The sequence below is a fragment of the Prionailurus viverrinus genome, chromosome A3 (genome assembly GCF_022837055.1).
Source record: "Prionailurus viverrinus isolate Anna chromosome A3, UM_Priviv_1.0, whole genome shotgun sequence".
NCBI lineage: Eukaryota > Metazoa > Chordata > Mammalia > Carnivora > Felidae > Prionailurus > Prionailurus viverrinus.
Genome location: NC_062563.1, coordinates 57,917,916 through 57,940,573, shown reverse-complemented (window position 1 = coordinate 57,940,573; position 22,658 = coordinate 57,917,916). Strand labels below are relative to the sequence as shown.

Below are 22,658 nucleotides of genomic sequence, written 5' to 3'. Positions count from 1 at the left end.
TCAATGAACCATAGAGCTTTCAGAATCATAAGGATGAGGAATTAGCAGAAAGAGCACTGAAATATTTCTGAGGTGGAAATGGTGACTGGCTATGGACATAACCAGGAGGGCTAAGAAAGAGGCAATAATAATGACTTTCAGATTTCCAGATAGCGAGTCTAGGGGACTAACAATGCCATGGTTAAATGTATAGACTATAGAAGAATGTTTAATTAAATAATAGCTAGGTGAGGTAACGACATGGGTGTGAAGAGGGGAAGCTGAGGACAGGACTCTGAGAAGTTTCCATTCCTCTGGAGCAGGTAAGGAAGAGGAAGAGATTTGGAAGAAGTCTTTAGGGAGGCTGGAAGGGAAGCATGTGTGAATCAGGAAGTGGAAGGCACAGAGGAAATGACCCCGTGGCACATCACTAGCATTGAACTGTAAAGGTCAAGGTGAGCTCAGTGTGAAGAGTGTCAGAGAAGTCCTGATGGGTGGCGAGCAATGTCGGTAGATTGAGCAATAAATAGGAACAACAGCCTCTTGTGAAGAAAGAGAGAAAACAAGAAGGCTGAGGGTTTGACCCATTTGGAGCAAGAGCAGGCACGAGCTAAACACAGATCATAAGGTATCACAGCCTGCTAACCCCGGAGGAGACTTGAGTGATAAAGCATCCATCCGCCTCACAGGCCAGGAAACCAATCACCAGATAATAAGCCAGCAGCTCAGGGAGTTATGTTCCCCTCCAGAAAATAAAGCAGGCAGACAAATTACTCTTTGAATGTAAAATGATTGGAAGTGTTGACAATGTCTACCCCAAACAAATGGCCAACTCTGAAGGCACCATATGCATACGTGCAGCTCAGTCTAATGGGCCAGCCAGAGGTTTGCTACAATAGTCGGCGGCCATCAGCGCCTAGCCTATTCAGATTCTCCATCATTCAGACTGTCAGGATAGATGTGGGGTCTCCCCCCAGCCCCTCCTTAATTGTCAGGATTCAAAATGATCTGCAGCATAATGGGCAAAACTACTGTAACTACCAGGCCATTTAAATTTATTGGGTTCTGGTTGAATAGGCCAGTATTACTGTAAGAGCAGCTGCCACTGTTAGGAGGCTATTAGAATGAAACATTTGTTCAAAAGCCTCAACCCCTCATTTCTTCTTTTACAATTGGAGCTGGGCTGGGCTGGGCCTCCCCCGCTCCCCACTTATGCATACTTTTCTGCCCTGATTGCAGCTTGTCCCCTCCTTTTGTTTAGTTGATTTTCAATGTATTCAGGCCAGTAGGCTATTCTTCCTTTACTTAAAAAAAAAAAAAAATATATATATATATATATATACATATATATATATTCTATGATTTTTTTTAATGTGTCCAAAGACTGAATTCTCAGCCCTGTCCTCGAGTTCAGAATACAGTTAGTCTGTTTTAAGAAAAATATATACTTCCATAACACATACAGAGATCAAAGATTGTCAAACCGTTGGTCTTTGTTTTTAGGTTTAAGAAGTTTGATCACAGATATTTACGGAAAATCCTAATCCGAAAGAACCAGCCCAAGTCAAGCATTGTCTCTTTGTACAAGAAGCTGGAAATGAAGCAAGCTATTGAGATGGTAGAAACTGGGATCCTCAGTACCGCAGCCTTTTCCGTACCGTGCCAGTAAGTTCTCTATGCCCTTTGATCTGGACTTTACATGTCAGAATTCCAAGGGCACACATTCATTGTTCAACTGAGAGATAATACTAGGATCAGAGAGGCAGATATTGAAAGAAAGGAATTGTGAAAAAGGGATGACCTGAGTCTTGGCAGCTTGTAGTCTGGCCCACGCTCAACCTACGTCACCCAGTTTTTGAAAAGTACTTTCTAGCAAAAGTTGTGTGCGACAGTTGTATGACACCTTTCTTTGGGAAGGAGGGGCAAGTGAACTTACAGAATTATGGCATGGTTTACAAGACTCTTTCTTTCTCTTTTTGATTAATTGCTACCCTTTAACCGCTGTTCTTTTGATTCTGCTAATCCTATAGTAAAAATTATATGCATTTCTCCCATAAGTCATTTCTCTTCCATCCTCATATGAGGAGAGACCTGGTCAGCACCTTGTGACGCTAGCTGGGATTCAGGGATGAGTGGTGGAAACCGGAGGTGTGGTGGTTGGTGGGCTACTTAAATTTACCACCCTCCCTCACCCCATCAAGGATCTCCAGGTTTCTTCCAAGAAGCAGTTTATGAATTGAGCAAACTACTCACAACATATTTAAGATAAGGAACACCTGCATTCTGTCATCTTCTGTAGGTAAAGTCACTTGATCGTGAGCTTCAACTGTATCTTCATGTTTGAAAAGCAGGTGAAGAACAGGTAGCAATAAAATTTTCACTCATGCCTGAGTGTTATCTCACATCCCTTACTTGCTAATGAATCAGAAACACCCTCACCTTTCTTCCATGGCCTGGAAAAAATCTAAAGTAGCATCCTAGAGGGCATCTTGGTATGAACAGAAAGCTTTCTGCCTTATTTCTCAGTGAGACTTTTTATGGTTGGTTGGTTGGTTTCGGTGCTGCCCACTGCATGGCTTGCTTTAAGGAAACTTCTGATATTAAAACGGCAGTGAGCTAACAAATATTTATCGGCAATGCTATGCGGAGCCATATTAGAGCCTAAGGCAGAGGAAAAAATCAGGAATATTGATTCTGTCTTTATTTAAAGTGCTGATATTTAATTCATCGTGGCTTTTTTCTTCTCTGCATTGACCTTTGTTTTCTAAATTATTGCATTTGAATCCTACTTAACTTGACTGAACATTTTTGGCATCACCTTAGGCCCAAACCTGTTCCTTGGGCACTTATTATGGGCCAGGGACTGTAAAACAAACACGTCACGAGCTCATACCCTAGCAGGGTCATGGCATTAATAAAAAAAGGTCTGGGCCACCTGGGTAGCTCAGTTGGTTAAGCATCCGATTCTTGATTTGGGCCCAGGTCATGATTTCACAGGTCATGACATCTCTTGGCAGCCTTACATAGGGTCCTCTGTCCGTCTTGCTCTCTGCCCCTCCCCCGAGTGTGCTTTCTCTCTCTCTCAAAATAAATAAATAAACTTTTTTTCTTTTAAAGGCCTTACAAACACATAATCATAAAATCTAGGAAGCTATGAGAGTATAAGAGGTGACCCTCTGGTGTCCAGGCATTTGGCTTGCTCTAATGGGAGTTAATGCATTGCAGGAGGCCTGGATAAGTTCAGGTGCTTTAGACCATTAGGAACTTCCTCAGTTGGTTTGCTTACTAGTTATGTGAGCTCTCGGTCTAAGAATGTAGGGGCACTTATCTCAAATGCAATCTATCATGTGTTAAACCATATTTTGAATCTCTGTATTACACTGCACCGGTTGCAAGCAATTGCCCCTGTTTCTAACCTCAAGACAGTTTTCAAGCCAGTTTTATTGGGAGGGATCCTGTCTGTCGAGTCACTTATTTTTTAGACACTGATTCAAGATTAGTAAGAGAGACTTATAAGTTAGAGACTTTTTTTTTCCTCCTGTAGCCCAAACCAGTTAGTAAACTAGGATAGGAGAGGAGATTCTTTTAACTGATATTTAATGCAAGTTAAACTGTATTTAAATCGCATTTATTTGATCTCATCAGAAATCTGGACGACATCAAGCAGAAGGAATTCCTCTCCTGAGATCAAAGCAGCCAATTTCTTCAAAACAAACCTTCGTACAATAATAGGAAAAAGAAGTGTGTACCCAGCTCACTTTTTATTATTCTGTATGAGACGATAACAACAAAATGCAGATACATTTGTGTCTTTAGAAGTTGAAGCAATTGTTCTGCAAGAGGTTTAGCTTTGCAAAGTCTTCAGGAGAACACCGCCACCAGAAGCTGTCAATAGCATGGTGCAGATGGTGTTAACTCTACGAAATGCCCTTACTTTTACGTGCATTATGTTATTTGACCCTCAAAACAACCCCACGGGATTGGTAGAGTATGTACTGGGATTATTGGCTTCAATACAAGGCACCTCGTTTTACCAAGGAGTGGTAAGCTTTTAGAAATATCAGACGATAAAGGCTCAACCTCTTGAAAGTGTCAAAGCTTTCAAAAATATGTGGTCAATATTAAAGAGATATTAAAGTAAATACATTTATAGGCATAGCAAACTACAACTGTACAACTTCAAAACATCATACTTAAAAACTCCCAAATAATTCTAACATGTCGTTTGCAAAAAAGCACAAATTAATTTATTGTAGTTTAAGGATTTTTGAATCGATCACACGCTGACAGGTGTAGGTTTGCATTTCTGCGTTCTTATACCAAAGATTCTGGGATGACGATAATGGTGCCATTTTCACCTCCATAATGGAACATGGTGTTGTGCAGAGCTGGGCCCTCCTCTGTGCCACTCTTCACTCATTCTAAATGTTGGTCATCTTCGTGACCTTTCTACAAAGACACAAGGAACCCACACTAGAGAAGAGCAGTTAGGTGCCATTAGTTGATCAGTGGGCACATTCTCCAGTCACCTTAGCATATGTTTCTCATGGATTTCACGTGTAAAGCTATCACAAGAGAATGGGTTCTTACAAATGAATCAGGGGATAATATTTGATCTTTTACGAATTCATATTATGGCATGAATAAAAACATCTACAAGTTCATATCTATATTGCTGTGTTTAGAACTGAAGCCTCTTTTTACATTATTATAGCATCTGATTTAGAAAAGTTAAGAGAAGGGTGCCTGGGTGGCCCAGTTGGTTGAGCGTCCGACTCTGATTTTGGCCCACGTCGTGATCTCATGGTCATGGGATTTAGCCCCGTGTCAGGCTCCAAGCTGAGCGTAGAGCCTGCCTGGGATTCTCGCTCTCCCTCTCTCTCTCTCTCTCTGCCCCTCTCCTGCATGCGCACATACACTCTTTCTCAAAATAAATAAATAAACTTAAAAGTTAAGAGAATTATGAAGCTTTTATTGAAATACACTTAGGTTCAGATTTTCCCAGTTTGATTCAATAGCTATGAAATTACCACGGGGCTTTCATTTAAGGTGATGGAAATTTCCTTTATGGATAATGAATAAATGTTCCAGTGACAAGTCTTTCAACTTACAATTTAACTTATTTGATCTAGAGATTATTAACATTCTGTTTTTCTAAGGATTGTACCTTTCCGGATAATAAGATCATTTCAGGGATGATTTTGCTAATGAGTGGCATGTAGAAAACTCCAGGTATCCCCTTGCCTAAATTAATAATTCCTCTGTATAATTTCATATCTGTAGCTTCCCAGTGTGGGTCAATGAAAGATAGTGGTTTTGGGATACCTGTATTACACATCCAGCCAACAGCCTGAATGGACCTTAATTAAGTCTGGTCTTTCCCAAAGTGGGCAATTACAAACTGGGGAGAGTGCCAAGTTAGATCTCCTGCTATCTCAAATTTAATTTGACCATCTTATGACTTTTTCCTAGTTGGTTGTGAATCTCATTATGAACATAGGAATGTAACTTTTTGATTAGCTGTTGTTTCTGCTTGGCAAGAGATTGCTTCCATTATAACAAAAGAATGTGCTCAGATTGTGGGAATGTGTAGGTGTACCTCAATCAGAATAGATTTTATTTCAAGGACTTTTAAACAGTTAGGTTGAAATGCCCTGATAAGACTGTTTAGATCACCAAGGGTGGTAACCGAATATCAATAGTGTTGACATTTGCAGCTCTGAGATACAGAAACTCTGATTTCAAGGATTTTGTAGAAAGGGCATTAGTCAGTCTACAAATAGTATTGCTAAATAAATTCTGGCATACTGTGATATCTGGTATCCAAGTCCTTAAAGACATTTTACCAATTGTACTTTTAAAATGTTCTTACAAAATGTACTTACAAAGTGTACCAAAATACTTACTTGCAAAATGTCCTTGCTATTTATGGCTCTATTGCTACTAACGTTTGGGAAAAAATACTTTAAAAGTGGCTTGTATTATAACCAATAACTACTTATCTTCATGATCAATTATCCTAAGACCTCTGCATGGTGATAGTGGCATCTCAGCGCCCTTATGCACTGAGAAGAGCTGCGGTAAGGAACGAAAAAGAAATCAATAGTCTGTAAGGTTTTATACCAAGATATTAATGGAAGGGATAGTATTAAAAGACAGATTTAATTTTCCTCAGTTTTCTCTTTTTTGTTCTTACTTTCTATAGTGAACATACATTATTTATTCGCTGAAACATTTTTTAGAAATTCCTGCCAGCGGATTGAAATGATTGAAATCAAATATATTTGTCACATGAGAATTCCGCACATAGCGATGTCATGCCTTTGACATCCTCAGAAGACAATTGTGCATTGACTGATAACCTGGACATGACTTGATTTTTAAATCCTTTCGGGGGTGCGGCAGGGGGAGGGCTCATGGTGAAGGAAGCCCTGGGGAGCTGTTCATGCGGAGGCCGGGAGCGGTCAACTGCTTCTAGAGTCTCACAGAGTGCCCAGTGTCTCAGAGCTCGCCTGGCTTTCAGAATATAAATGGCCTAAATATGATTCTAGTTTCTTACAACTGTTCTTTAACCAAATATAAAATCTCTGAAGGGCCAATTCCAAAATTTTAACACTCCCTTAGATCAGAGCTATCCAAAACGTGGTGGGCAGATGATGTCCGTGAGCTGTTTGTCACCTGTTTGAAATGAGAGAAGTACAGCCTTGACTGAGTAATCTTATTGCCGTGGACTCTAACCGTAAAACATTCGATTTTAATTTTATAGTATCTTTTTAAAAATTTATATTCTAACAATTGACTGTTGTATTTAACCAACATATCTCTTTGTAATGAATATGGAGGAAAAAATAACAGATTTGTAACCACCTTAAACCCCTTTTAAATAAAGGGATTAGAATAATTCCCACATAAAAGCTATAGGGAGGAAACCTTATCTTCAAAATGTAAGTCATGACACACGTACCGACATTTCACATGAATTGACTAAAACAACAGAAAAAAATGATGTAAAAATAGGGGTTCTGGAACTTAGAATGCCCACACGTATGTTGATACTTCTGTGGCACTCTTGCCAAGATGCAAGAATAATGCTTGGCTTCCCTCCAATGATGTTTGCAGGGCCCAGAGGATACACAGAATCAAAAGGCTTTCCCCTGAAGACGTGGAATCCATGAGGGGCATCCTGACACGCAATATGTACCAAGTTCGACAAAGGGTGTGTATAAACTATCTGCCTTGTTCCCGGGCCTGTCCTTGGAACCGGTCATTCAAGAATCAGTTCTTATTCACATTATCTCCTCTGCAGCAGCCTTCTTGCTAAACGACTTCTTTCTGCTTAATTGCAAGAACAGAAAGTTAATTGTTACTTTTCTGCTAAAAAAAAAAATTGGCACGTGTGGTGTAGAAAAGAATGCAAATCCAATTGCTGGCCCTAGGGGTCAGGCTGCCCTAGCCCTGCAGCCTGGTACTTTCCAGAAGCAACAGGCCTCCCTCTGCCTCCGGAGATGAACAAGCAGTGGCTCTCACTCACCACCTCACAGAGAAAGATGGCAGCGGGATGCCAATGGCAGTCAAGTTGTCCTGATGTGATTGACTGTAATAGAGCTTAGAAAATTGAGGTGGTTGTTGCAACTACAATGCTGAACGCCTACATCAAAGGAGATGTACTCGGCATATTATTTTTCAATTCTGGATAAAGGTATGGAGTCTATACTACCACTTGGGAACTGGTGCCAAGTGTATAGTCAGAACATTCCCGGGGGCGGTGGGTGAGTCCTTCTGAAATTTTGATTTAGTCAAATGACATTTAAGCCTGTGAACTCTACTTAGGAGTTGTTGTTGTTGTTTGTTTGTTTTTAATTTTTTTTTAAGTTTGACTATCCCAATTCTTACGATATGATTATAAGTAAATTCATTGTGAGGCCCTTGGTTATAGATCATAGTCTTGATGGGACCAAAAAAGCCATCAGGTGAAAGCCCCTCGTTTTCAAGTAGAAGATGCTGAGGTTAGGAGAGTTGTTTATCTGACCTGTTGAAGGTCACACACACAAAATCCGAGTTAAGAAGCTAGGTCTTCCAGCAGTCTACCCAGTGCTCTTTCCATGACTCCTGACTTATGCGATCCAGTTAAAGGGAATGTTTTCTGGCTTCCCGTTTTGGAAAGGTCAGTGATTAAGGGGAATGTGTCAGCAAAGACTCTGCACCTGCTGAAGGAATATAGGTCAGCATCAATCATAGCAAGCTTAGAGTAAATGCAAGAGCTTTCAAATCATTCCAAGTGAAACTGTTTCAGTAAGACTATCACATTCTGATAAATAGTTAGATAAATTGTTAAGAACTTCCTGGTTTGAAGAAGGTCGGCTAGCTTAGTGAGGGCCAGAGCTCGATGAAGGCTGACGAAAGCATAGCCTTTTCTCCGTGTTTATGAAGGTTGGATTTAAGGAAAGGCCCAGAAATGGAGATGGAGATCCTGGGACTCCAACCCAGCTTAAAATGAGGCCAAATACCCATTCTGTCTTTATTCCCTTTTATGCAGGTTCCCAGATAGCCACCTTTCTTCTTTTATAACGGTGCTTCTTCAGTCTGTCTTCAGGCTTCTCCCTTCTAAGCCACGTAGCATCCTCCTTTCTTGTTGCCCCAAAATAAGCAGATAGGTCATGAAGGTTACATGGGGAGAATGTAAATAATAAATGGAAGGGAGTTTCAAGCTCCTGAGATGGCTTTTGCCTCCACTTTTGTTCCTTTGAGAGAGGGAAATTCACCAGTCCTTCCCCTTCCTGTCTCCTTTCTTCACCATCTTTTACGTAGGTCATGTGACTCCTCTTTTCCCTGTGGTCCTCTTGCCCTCTTGAAGGAAAAACTGGTCTAGAGATGCAATGCAGGACAGCTGTCTGTCTCCTTTGTTTCTAGTGGGCAATCTACGGTTTTGAAGATTGTCACAAAAGGCGACGGCTGTAGTCTCTAGCCTGGGTGATAGGTCAGTGGGCCTCATGTGGTGTGGGGCTGGTGGCTGGAACATTTCTCACAGTCCACACCTCAAAAGAGGCCATCTTGGGAGTCAGGAGTCATTTCAGAGCAAGGCTAGAATGAGTGCACATTTTGACTCTAGGGGGATCCTGATATATAGTTGATCTGAAGCTGAGCTGGTCCTGCCGGGTCTATTGCACCTGGGAGGGCTCCGGCCACTCCTGTTTGAAGCCACTCCCCTCAGCAGATTGTCACTGCTGAGCAAGCTGAAGAACTAGCTTCTAGAGGTTTCCAGTGAGACAGCCCTCTGGGACACAGAAGTTCTCTGGAACACAGTGGGGATGGGAATTGAGAAAAGTTCTCTTTAAACCTACAAGGGAAGAGACTGACCTCAGCTCAGACTCTAAAGATAACTTAGAGATTGATGGGCAGTCCCCTGATGTGGCCTAAATGATCAGGTCACACGCAGAATTCCCACACACTTTCAAAGGAGGAAAACCATTTATGCAACTTGAGTTCCCTTCCGCAAATATTTAATGCACTTCTAGCACTTTGTCCCATAGAGCTCAAGTTTTAGAGGGAAATACGGTCTTTAAACAATCACCAACTCCTTCATTAAAAGGCTGAAATGGAAGGAACAGAGGGAAGAAGCTTGCATATACATTATATGCATAGGACCAACTACGCTCCCTGCAGATAGGCAAGAATAAGCACATGGGTGATGTGATATGAGACAAAATAGAACAAAAAGTGTCCAAATGTTCCTTAAAGTACAGCCCTCAAGTCAAGGTGTGGGAAATTCCTAACAGCAACGTATACATATACATATATATGTACAGATACATGTATATGAGTGTGTGTATACAAACATCCATGCATCCCGAATTCACTTTTGCATAAAGTTAACATTGATGAAAAATTGTAAGTCTGTCTTGGTGTTCTAGATGTCTAATTTTAAAATATGTTTTGATAGTGTCGTATGTCATTCTTTAATATCTCCGTGTATAAATAGCACTTAGGTTGAGGTCCATCATTAGTGATAGTGGATAAGAGTCCGTATTTCAAACTGTCTTCAAAACTTAATTTTTTAAGCCAAGTGTTTATCAGGTTGGTTAATTTGTCAAGAGTGGCTGGTGAAGATCTCCTATCAGCAGATGGTGAAGGGTGTCTGGGTGGCTCAGGCTCACTTCAGCCGAAGTGTCCTACTTCGGCTCAGGTCATGATCTCATGATTGTTGGGTTCCAGCCCCACGTTGGCTCTGTGATGACAGCTCGGAGCCTGGAGCCTGCTTTGGATTCTGTGTCTCCCTCTCTCTCTGCCCCTTCCCCGCTTGTGTTCTCTCTCTCTCTCAAAAATAAATAAAAAGCATTAAAATATTAAAAAAAAAAAAAAAGGAGACAGTGAAAGCTGGCTTTGCTGATTCCTCATTGTTCCCTTGGCCTCCAACCTATGCCTTCTTTGCAAATCTACTTTTAGACAAGTGTCTATTTTGTGAGGATTAGTTAGTAGATAATGACAGCCACAAATCTACTTCACTGGCTGTATATACACTAAAACACAAACAATAAACTAAAAGCCAGTGAACCAATGAGGACACTGTTGTCAACCCCTCCTTGTTACAAACACCCCCTTCTGTTGTAACAGGAAAGCGGACCATCTCATGTACTGACCATGCAGGGATCTGTTATAAACCTGCGTGAAAAGCACTAATAAGGCTTAATTTCTTTTGTATTTTTTATAAAAATGAGTGGAAACATAAGTATTAGGGTTTTTTTGTTTGTTTGTTTTATTTGTTTCCTTGTTTTTTCTCACACTGGGGATCATCTTGTTGTAACTCTTGGAATGGATGCACCTAACCTAAGGGACCTTTGGCCTAGAGGACAGAATCTCCTTCCTTGGCAAATTGTCCCCAGCCCCTTCCTGTACCTGTCTCACTTCTCACCATACTTTGAATAAAATACTAAATTCTCTTGAGGTAGAAAATAAATTCCCAGCTTGTCTCCAGCAAGTCCTCCTACCTCCCGTCACATATTTTTTATAGCTATGTATTGTTTCATGTGTTCCCTCTTCTTGGAGGAAACATCCACTCGTCTTTCAAGACACAGCTCAGTGCAATGCACCTTCCCCCCCCCAAGACTGGATGAGTGTCCTTTGCCTATACTCTTTAAGTCCCCGCAGACTCCAAAATCTTACTTCCTGAGCACAAAACAGTATATGCTTGTCGGACTCCCCAAGTAGACCATGAGCCTTTTGAAGACCATAATTCAAATGTATCCATTTTTTTTAAAACCCTGCACCTACCATGGCACCTGGCACGTAGAGCATCTGCTGTTTTGCTGTTGAACTGAAAATGCTTATTACAGCATCCATTAACTGGGAGTGGTAATGCCTGTAGTCCTGACTCTGTTATCCAGTGGGACCCACTGACCCAAGGGAAACAGTATATTCACTGCTGCACTTTGACTGAAAAGAAAGGAGAGACGAAACTCCAGCAAAGCACTTTGTAAACATCTGAGGACCAAGGTTGGTCTGTGGTTCAAGACAGGTTTTCAGTGGCCTGATAACAGTAAAGAAGATGAGGTGTCTGGGTGGCTGGGTCGGTTAAGCATCTGACTTTGGCTCAGGTCATGATCTCAAGGTTGGTGAGTTCGAGCCCTGCGTCTGGTGAGCACAGGCCCACTTTGGGTGAGCTCATGCTCTGCTTTGGGGGAGCTCATGCCCTGCTTGGGGTGAGCTCGAGCCCCTCTTCAGTTGAACATGGGCCCCGCTTAGGTTAAAAACAGGATCCCTGTTACGGGTGAGCCCTGCTTCTCTTCTCTCTCTCTCTCTCCCCCTCATAGGATTCTCTCTCTCTCTCTCTCTCTCTGCCTCTCACTCACTCACTTGAGAGAGCTCTCTCTCTTTCTCGAAAAAAAAAAAGCAATAAGGAAGAAATTTTTTATAAAGATAATTGATTCCATTTAAAGGACTGCTCTTTATCGGAGCTTATGGATTATGTCCTTCCTACAGTTTGGTTAAAAGACCTCTTCCTTTCTGAACTGGTAATGGTGATAGTCATTGGCTGACATCTTGAATGTATCTTCCATCGGCAAAATTTAAGAATAGCAACCTTAATGAGATTTCCAATGGAGTTTTGACATTTTTCTGATCCCTTCGATCCAAACACGCAGACACCACCGCCCGAGCATAAAGAACACAACCTGTGAAAGAGGGTGGGTATGGAGCAGCCAAAGTCCATGAGCCCGTCGGGGCGGGACTCCTGCAAGGACACCAGAGGGGCAGTGCAGGTGGACAATGCTCCGCGAGCTGGGAAAGCACAGGCTCCAACCACAGTTCCGTCCTGATGGGGGTGGCCTTGGTCACAGACCTTTCTTCTCGGGGCCACAGCTCGCTCCTCTGTAATTGAGGCGGATGCTCAGGTGGCATCTTCGGTGTCTTCTTTTTTGGGTCATCTCATTCTGCAATATTTCCATGGCCTCCTAAAGCTGAAGGTTGTGCGCAGATGTCCTTGTGTATTTGACATGCCCTTCTCTCTGCAGACCTTGTCCTACAACAAATACAACCTCAAACCCCAAACGAGCGAGAAGCAAGCTAAAGAGATTCTGATCCGCCGCCAGAATACCTTAAGGGAGAGCATGAGGAAAGGCCACAGCCTGCCATGGGGAAAGCCGGTAAGTGGGGTCTGTAGAATCGCTCTGGGAGCTGGGCCAGCCCCTCACAGGGCCTCCTCCTCGGGTGACTGCCAGCGGCAGTGAGACAAAACCACCACCTTGTGGCCAGAGGAATACAAAACTAAGAGGCTGTCGGACACTAGACAACCTGACTCTGGGGCCAGAGCCTCGGGGTCGGTTGGTCAGGTTGAGCCTCCAGGATGGGTCAGTGACTGGAACACGCTCACTGGACTGTGCGTCTAGACCAGATGCCATGGCGGCCAGGTACTGAGCAGTCCAGGGGAAACCTCCCTGGACTGGGACACCGGGCTCTAGGAAGCTTACCTCTCTCCCAGGAAGATGTAGGGAAGAATATGTTCTTGCCAAGACGCGTGGGCCTCATCTTTCATATCACCCACTGTGCATCTGAACTATTCTCTTTGAGGCCATATCCCACCAATCTCACTGGAACGTCTGGACGAAGGGTAGGTCTGGAGCAGATTCTAATTTCTACCCTAACCTCAGTGGCTCAAATGTAATAATAACGATGCCGATAGTAATAATAGTAAACAACCACCTGAGGAGATGGGTTAAGTGAACTTGTTCAAACATTTTAGTTTTGCGATTTGTTATTTTCAAAATAAAATCAAACTAAATAGTCGACCTGTGATCTTGTAGTGAAGCCTACCTCACTTCACCTCAGGTATGCATCTGACTGGGTCACATTAAAAGGTACCTGGGAAATTATTAACAATATCATGGCATAGCATTCATATCGTGTTTTCAAAGAATAAAAGTGCTCTCTAGTGTTTTACTTTGTCCTCAAACTATTCCTGTGAACAGTGTAGCACAGGCATTTTATCCCCTTTTTCTAGACAGTGAAACTCACACAAAAAGGCTAATTGGCTTATCCCCCTTAATTATAATTATCCCCGTTATCAGTGAATAGAACGCAGACCATCTCCTGACCATGGACTTTTTTTTTTCCTGTAAAAATATATATGTCAACAATCCATATTTCTGGATTCCTTATTAAAAAACAAATGCTTAGGGGCCTGGGTGGCTCAGTCGATTAAGCGTCTTTTCGGCTCCGGTCGTGATCTCGTGGTCTGTGGGTTCAAGCTCCACATCGGGCTCTGCATTGATGGGGCAGAGCCTGCTTGGAATTCTGTCTCTCCCTCTCTCTCTCTTGCCCTAAAAAAATAAACATGTAGGGGCGCCTGGGTGGCGTAGTCGGTTAAGCGTCCGACTTCAGCCAGGTCACGATCTCGCGGTCCGGGAGTTCGAGCCCCGCGTCGGGCTCTGGGCTGATGGCTCAGAGCCTGGAGCCTGTTTCCGATTCTGTGTCTCCCTCTCTCTCTGCCCCTCCCCCGTTCATGCTCTGTCTCTCTCTGTCCCAAAAATAAATAAACGTTGAAAAAAAAAATTAAAAAAAAAATAAAATAAAATAAAATAAAAAAATAAACATGTAAACTAAAAAAGAAAAAAAGAAAAAAACCAAATGCTTTTCTCAAAACAAAAAGTCACTTTGAGGGGTTCATAATGGTCTCTTTGATCATGAGAGGTGAAGGAAACACATATTGAAGGCTATAGCATTCTACGTTGTTTAAACCAGAGTAATAGGAGTACAGGAGAACCTGTGATCCAAATGAGGTGCCCGGTGTGAATCTGCACCCATTACTTTGTTTTCCACGTGACACTCGGGACCACAGGCCTAATTCTGCTTTTTCTTTCCACTTGCTGCCCACAGGCTGGTACCAAAAACATTCGTTACCTCTCCTTTCCCTATGGCCACCCTCAGCCGGCAGGAAGAGACACGAGGGTTGCTGATGTCACAGGTAATCTGCCTGCCTGGCTCTTCTTCCTCTTTTCCTGTAAAGGGTCAGAGGGCAGATATTTGGGGGCTTGTGGGCCAAAAGGCAAACCCGAGAATATCATGTAGGTACTTACATGACAAGAAAAAGAGAAAACAACGTTTTCATTAAATCTAATTCAGAACTTGATGTATGAACTTTGAAATTTGAATTTCACGTAATTTTTCCCTGACATAATATATTCTTTTAATTTTTTTTCAGCCATTTAAAAATGTAGCAACTATTCTTAGCTCACAGGCTATAGGAAAAGAGGCACAGGCTGGGTATAGCTTAGGGATCATAATTTGCTGATGTAAAATGGGCACTTTTTTGCAATATTTGGGGTTCACCCAAGGTTTAAAAGTTAGCAAGATTCTCCAAAGTTGGTTAGATTTTACTAAAATGATTTCATAAATAAATAAATAAATAAAATGATTTACCAAATTTACTGATTAAATGTTTCCAATTTAATATCTAATTCTTAAGTAGAATTCTTAGATTTATTGAAACTGCCTTTTGTTCTAGTAAAAGCCATTATTATTTTTCAAATGTATATACAAAATAATTTTTCTATTAGCAAAAGGTGATATGTAATATATACTATGCCATATTATCTATTTTAATTTTTTTCAAATTTTTAAGACAAAAACACATTGGAAATTCAAATAAACTAAACTCAGGATTTTGGAATTAAATCTTTGGAGAGTGACTATAATTATTCTTTAAAATGGAACTTTATTTACTTCTGATTTAAAAATGTAAAAATAAAATAAAATAAAAACTAATAAAATAAAATAAAAACTAAATCAGTAGATATAAAATAAAATAAAATAAAAACTAATATTAGATATAAAATAAAAACTAATCAGAAGATAAAAAGCATAAAATAAGAAAGTTTAAAAGCACGTGAAACCCCAATACCAAGATATAATTACCATAGAACATTTTGGTAAACATTCTTCTATAATTCTCTCTGCACTATCCTAATCCCTATCCCACCTGTATCTGATATAAGAAAGAAAAAAAAAACCAGCATCATCAAAATCATAGTATCATCATTGTTTTGGAATTTTTATAAATTGTCTAGTTTATTCAACCATCTACTGTGGACATATTTCCATGTCAATATATATAATGTTAATAATCACTTTTATGGTTGAATAATAGCTAATTATATAAAATAATCCTAGCTTATTTTGCTAACTGCTTATTGACAAATATTAAGGTATTATGACTTTTTATAGAATGTAAGCAATGATATTTATTTAAGAAGCACCTTGGCTCACTTGTGAATCACTTTGTGATTTTTGCACAAATAATTATTCCCTTAGTGTGTTTTCTTGGAACCAAGATTTGGGGGTCAAAAATGAAATACATTTAAATTTACTCTCACAACAGTCTCTGAGAAAGGTTGCTTTCAATCATTTTAACCATCACTGGGCTATTGTTAAACTTTTGAGTAATCTATGATGGAATAAGATAACATTTTTATATCATATTAATTTTAATCTGAGTCTGATTTTTAGTGAGGTTGAACATCTTTCACATTCTTGGAAGCAACTATTACTTCTTGGGAAGTTTCTGTTTCTGCCTTTGGCCACTTTTTTTTTTTTTTTTTTGGTCTATTCCGTTGTTTGTTTTCTTACAATGAACTGGAAGAACACTGTATAACAAGGATATCATCCATTGTCTCATATTTGTTGCTAATGGTTTCTCTTCCAGTTTCACATTTATCTTTTAGTTTTCAGATATACTTGCCATCAGATATACATTCTGATTAGTCAAGTCTGCTCAGTCTTCCACAGAAAAATTAGAATATGATTTACCCAATGTTTTTCCCTAGAACTTTAATAGTTTAATTATCCCCCTTTATATCTCAAACCCCCTGAGACTTCTCTTTGCATAGATTTAGACACACACACACTTCAGATTGTTTTTCAATGGCCATGCACCTCTCCCAAACCCATCTTTTCCTCCAAGAGGAGATGCTACCTTTGCTGTGCTACAGTCATTTATCTTGAGAGAGTTTTGGACTCTCAGTTGTGTTTCATTGATCTAGCCATCTATTCCTAGATCACACTCTTGGAACTAGTGTCATTTTATGTCATAAAAGAGCTAATCCACAAACCAAAGCAAATGAACAAACAAAAGAGCACCGTTGTAGGGTTTATAATAATTAATTTCTAAAAACCTTCCTGCTACAAGTAATCTGTTGCTATTTACATTGTTTGAATGAATATAAAATGTGAAATTCTCATGGTCATTTCTTATGGTGTCGTTTCAATATCACATGCTCCCGTAGCAGGAGATTACCACATAGCAAACTCACAAGAGCACACATGTGCAAATCTTAAATAAAGCATTATAAATAAAATATGGCAGGACATTAAAGAAATACTACACCTTACAAAGTGGGATTTATTCCAGAAGTGGAGGTTGTCTAACATTTGGAAATGTGTTTACGTTACTCATCAAATGACTAGGGCAAAGGATTGTATTCTTCAGATATATGCCTTAAAAGGCATCTCACTCTTATTTTCTGTAAACATAATAAAACCCTAGGAAAATATATATAGGACTTATATGAAGAAAACATAAAAGTCCACTTCTCCATTTCCTCTCTGTAAAGGGGTGAATATTGGTACCTCCCACATACAACAGTTCTGTTTCAAGCTGAAGCCAGGCAATGCATCCAAAACTCTTAGAACAGTGCCTGGAACCAAGTAAATATGCAAGAAATATTAGCCATTGACAATTAATACTATTGAAGAACATCAAAGAAGGCTTGACATGGGTAGATAGAGGTGTTCTTGGAAAGAAAAGACAACACTTCTGAAATGCTGGTTCTACATGAATTAAACTAGGCATGGAATGAAGTCTTAGTCCTCAATGCACGTTTTTTCTTTCAAATGTGCATAACTGGTTCAAAATTTTATTAGGTTATCAAAAAATAGTCGTTAACAGGGGTGCCTGGGTGGCTCAGTCGGTTAAGCATCCGACTTCAGCTCAGGTCATGATCTCACGGTTCATGGGTTCGGGCCCCGCGTCGGGATCTGTGCTGACATCTTGGAGCCTGGAGCCTGCTTCAGATTCTGTGTCTCCCTCTCTCACACGCTGTCTCTCTCTCAAAAATAAATAATAAAGATTAAAAAAAATTTTTTTTAAATAGTTGTTCACCTAGAGATATGAGAAGGGTAAGTAATGAAGTCAAACTTATTTTTTTATGTCATTAAGTTTTTAATTTTAATTCCAGTATAACTAACATACACTATTATTAGTTTCAAGTGCATGATATAGTGATTCAATAAGTCTATACATGACTCAGTGCTCTTTAAGATATGTGTACTCTTAATCCTTTTCACCTTTTTCACCCATTCTTCCACCCACCTCCCTTCTGGTACCCATCAGTTTGTTCTCTATAACTAAGAGTCTGCTTCTTGGTTTCTCTCTCTTTTTTTCCTTTGTTAATTTGTTTTTTTCTCAGTTTCCACATACGAATGAATCATAAAGGATTTGAATAGTCCATTGCGTGTATATACACCACATCTTCTTTATCCATTCATCAATCGATGGTCACTTGGGCTGCTTCCGTAGTTTGGCTATTGTAAACAATGTTGCAGTAAACATAGGGGTGCGTACATCCTTTAAAAGTGGCACTTATTTGATCACTTATCCCTAATAAGTTTTCAAGAATTATAATAATCAGGGTTAGACTGAGATAGTTCTCAATGTGTCTCCGGGCACAATTACTTGAATCCACATTCTCCCCAAATTTGAAGTCTTTCTGCACCTGGACAAGCCAAGGAATGGCCAGAGGGCCTCTAGGGGAGAACACGGAGGGAGTGTTGGCATCCAGCAGGCAGTCCCTGACTAACCAGGTTGTGACTTGGGGAGCATTTGCCTTCCTCACTGTCCCCTGCTCTCTAGTGTTGGAGCATTCCTTACTCTAAATGTCTGGGGGCTCCAAATACTCTTTCAATGCTCTTTTTCAAGGAGCCGGGGCTCACTTGGTGTTATAAGCAGAGATGGCCTTCCTAGACACCCCTCCTCTGCTCTGAGACGGCTTACAATCCATGTGGATTGGGAAAAAATGAAGACGGTGGTATTGACTGCATAACTCTGTGAATATACTTAATGCCACAGAACTGGATGCTTCAAAATGGTTACAATGGGGGGAAAAGATTAAAATGGTAAATTGTAAAGTACCATTATTAATTAAACAGAATTAAAACAAAACCATGAGGAGAGGCAAAAGAGGGGGCTATACCCCAGATCTGGGTCTCTAAAGAGCACACAATGTATGAGGTAGTCCATTGTCAACCCCTGGGTATCAGGCTCTGCCTTGCCCTATGCAGAAGCACTGTTCTGCTTCTCCTTCACCTTGCCCCCGGGTGCCCAAGTCCAAGTGTTAAAATGCAAGATAAAATAACAGATATTCAGATTTTGCTGCAAGGTCTCCATTGATCTCTCCCTGGAACTGCCAGCCTGAGTGCTGACCTGCGGGAGGTTGTGCAGTTGGGACAGAGCCCAGCCCCCACTCTTCCTCCTTCCTCTTCCACTTTCAGCTGCCCTCTTCCTCCCCTTTTGGACAGATCTACTGACTTGAGATGAGTGGAATCTTGCAAGTCACCTGCTCAAGACCCTTCTGAGTTCTTGGAACCCACTTTTCAATAAGCAGAGGTGGTTAGGAAACATCGGCTATGATCTTTGGGCTGAGGGGAGCATACACTCAGAAGGAGGGGTTGGAAACCAGGACAGGGCAGAGGAAAGTGAGCCAAAGGACTGCTCTTGAGGGCAGAAGCATCCAGGCCATTGTTTTCTTAAGTAATATTCCAAGCAGCAAAGAATCAAGAGGAACTCGTGTTCCAGGCCAGATGGTAGAGCACAAATTAAAGGGAAGTAATAAAAAAAATGGACAAATACACTTAACTATTTTTTTTTTTAATTCAAAGCAGTTGATTCCTGTCCCCTATCCCCCTCAACTTCCAGGCTACCTTCTCAGGATAATTCGATCACATTTAGAAAAGCATCATTGAACAGGTTTTTTAAAATTTTTCTGATGACTAAATACCTTTTGTCATGTGTAAACCTCTGAGCGTATTACTGTGGGGTTCTTCTTTTGTGTTGTGTTTTGTTTTTTAGGAGGGAATGGAGAGTGGGACAAAGAGCCCTGCTTTCAGATTTAAAGTTCTTAAAATACTTAGAGTCTCGAGAGAATATTTAAAGGAAAGACAAGTTTATAAGGTTACAACTTGAGGAAATGAGAATCAACGAGATTTGTGAAAAATACTCCCTTGAAGATGGGTGCACAGGGAAATAGGAAAAAGGCAATGTCCTAGGCATCAAGGAGGCCCTTCGGAAGGTCATCTGAGAGGGGATGTCATGTAGATACCCAATGGTTTCCCTCCGCTCTTGGTGTACCCTTCCGACCCACATAGGGCATGTATCAGGGAGCCAGGCACAGCCTGGCAGAGAGCAGATGCACAGTGGGACAGACTCTGTGCACACTGCAGTCCCATCTTCTTCACTGTGTGATACTGAAAGTCATTTAACATCTCGAAACCTCAGCCGCTTTACCTCTGAAATAAGGATGCTAATTTCACTCATCTCCAACGAATACGATAAGGACTAAATGGCACAACAGATATAAAGTGGTTAGCACAATGACAGGTGCATGGTGAGTTCTCAATACATGGACATTTCTACCACTGTCGTTGCTGTCACGTGCCAGTGGAAATCTGTGCACCCTTTTACCTCCCTTGAAAGGAGGACATGTAATCACTCTTGTTTTGCCACACATGACTCTCTGCTGCGGCTCTCTCCTCTCCCTGTTCCATGACTGGCTACTTCAAGGTCAAAGGGATGAAACTCAGATCTCATGCTTTCTGGTAAGCACTGATTAAAAAACAAACCAACCGTTTAGAAGCTCATGGGTGACTCGGTTAGGTGGCTGTCTCTTGGTTTGGGCTCAGATCATGATCTCATGGTTCATGAGTTTGAGCCTCCGTGCTGACAGTGCAGAGCCTGGTTGGGATTCTCTCTCTCCCTGCCCCTGCCCCTGCTCGATCTCTCACTCTCTCTCTCTCTCTCTCTAGAAATAAATAAATAAACTTAAAAAAATTTTCATATCATTGTTAACCATGGAACCTTCGGTTTAGTGTTGGTCTTTGACAGTGCAATGCATCTTTGCGCCTACTGGCCACTTGATCTGCTTTTGTAAAACAAAACAAAACAAAACAAAAAAAAACCTCTCTTACTTACCTGCAGGAGTCTAGCCCAATACACAGGTTTCCAGGCATTTCTATTTATTTATAACACGGCCCATAACAGGGCTTCTAGTGGCTGCCCTCCTTGGGGCAGAGAAAATCAGCCAGGTGAATGTAAGAGTTAGAACATCAAGAAGGACTCTTCTTCACTCTGAGTTCTTGCCATGCAGATATGAAGTCTTCTCTCTGATCTTAAGTTGTGTTCTTTCCTCCTCTTGTCATATTTTCCTAGACAATGACAGCAGCGATTCAGAACTCCCATCCATCATGTTCAAAGCACACTCTCGAGCAGGGATACTTCAGGAAAGACGGCTGACGCAAGAGATAATCCCAATGAAGAGCTTACCTAGAGGAGGGAAACCATCCCACTTCGGTTATCAGAGAAACACCAGCCAAGAAGAGCATGATGGCAGGGGCAGAAGGGAGGCGCTACGGCCCAAACCGCTGTTCCACGCGGTAGATGAGGAGTTTGAATCTGGAGAGGAGAGTGGAGAGGAGACCTCAGCAATCAGATCCAGATGGTCAGGGGAGCACAGACCCACTAGGCAACATCACAGGTCCCACAGTCCTTTACTCCAAAGAAAATAGTTTCAATATCCACACAGTAGTCTCCATGTATTTCAAGAGTCCATTTTCCTATTGTTGTGGAAGAAGGAGTTTCAGAGTTATGAAGAGAGCTACTGAGTTTATTTTTTGGAGCCTGTGAGCCATACATCTGTAAGAGGCACGGATATTTTTTTGGAGAAAAACGTGGAACAAACTTGCAGGCTCTGCTGTATTCTTAGCTGGTGTACTTTGTAGATGAAGTCCCCAAGGGTGATAAATGTTAATCATCACAGGAATTATTACTAAAATTCCTAAAAGTCTGTGATCCATGAACTGTATTGTGATAAAAGCATGATTGGTCAGTAATTCACCTTAACTGTATGCCTGTGCAGCTTATAATCAAAGTTATAACTGGGAAATGCCTGGGAAATCATCTGGCCCAACCCTCCGTGTTTACAAATAAGGACCTAAGGACACCCTTCCCAAGGTCATGTGGTGAGTTGCTGCTTTCACAAGCTGGTTGTCCTCCCTCCCAAGAGAATGTATGCAGTTTTGATTTTGATATGCACTATGCGATAATTATTTTTCTGGGGAAAGGTAAAATTTGCCATAACAATGCTATATTTAATCAGTAGAACTAATAGATGTGATATGTAGTAGTGGATTAATTTGTGAACAATGGGCTTGTAATCTATTTTATAACTGGAATATTTATTTTAAAAACAAAATAGCCATAAACAGGATGTAATAGCAACGACACGAACAACAGGTATTTATTAAATGTGCATTTGTAGGCTGCGGTACTGTGCCCTAGAGTTTGAAACTCTTTCCCAGTTTAATTTCCATCAGGAAATTAAATCATTCCCCCAGACTTGACCTTGAACCTCTCACACTCCAGCTCACTGACTTTGCTAGATGACTTTATCTTTCTTCCCTTCTTGCCCTCTCTTCCTCTTTTCTCTCTGGTGGCCACCTATAGATGAACACATATTTATTAAGTGCTATTTATTATGCCAAATGGCTGATCTATAACAATTAACCATAATATCCTTTATCATTACTATTTTTGACTTCTCTAGCCATCCCCAACTGATTCAATCCCATGCATCTTTAAAGGTTGTTTTCCAATGCACCTGGCTGCCTAGACCGGCTTTGATCCCCTTAATCAGAAGCAATGAAGTGATCCCCTTCCTCCTGGCTGTGCCCACACCGCACTGGGTGTGTCACAGAACTTATCTGGTAATTACACTTATACACGTGTGTGTAACTACCCAGGTCTGCAGGACAGGGAGGATAGTCTGTCCATTTTAAACTTTATCCATTCATCAGTTGTGTTTCTTAGCTCTTGGCCTTACCCTTTTTCAAGTTTTGTTTTTTGTTTTTTTGCAGTTTTTTTT

General features: G+C 41.0%; 1 protein-coding gene across 1 annotated transcript in view; it reads left to right on the top strand.

The window, feature by feature from the left end:
- Positions 1-21,581, top strand: part of SLC9A4 (solute carrier family 9 member A4) — a 67,165-nt gene extending 45,584 nt beyond the window's left edge. The window contains exons 8-12 of the mRNA XM_047851147.1: positions 1,483-1,644; positions 7,099-7,195; positions 12,486-12,617; positions 14,347-14,434; positions 20,948-21,581. Of these exons, the coding sequence (XP_047707103.1) occupies positions 1,483-1,644; positions 7,099-7,195; positions 12,486-12,617; positions 14,347-14,434; positions 20,948-21,303 (835 nt within the window). The 3' untranslated portion in view covers positions 21,304-21,581. The remainder of the gene's footprint in view (positions 1-1,482; positions 1,645-7,098; positions 7,196-12,485; positions 12,618-14,346; positions 14,435-20,947) is intronic.
- Positions 21,582-22,658: the final 1,077 nt, after the last annotated feature.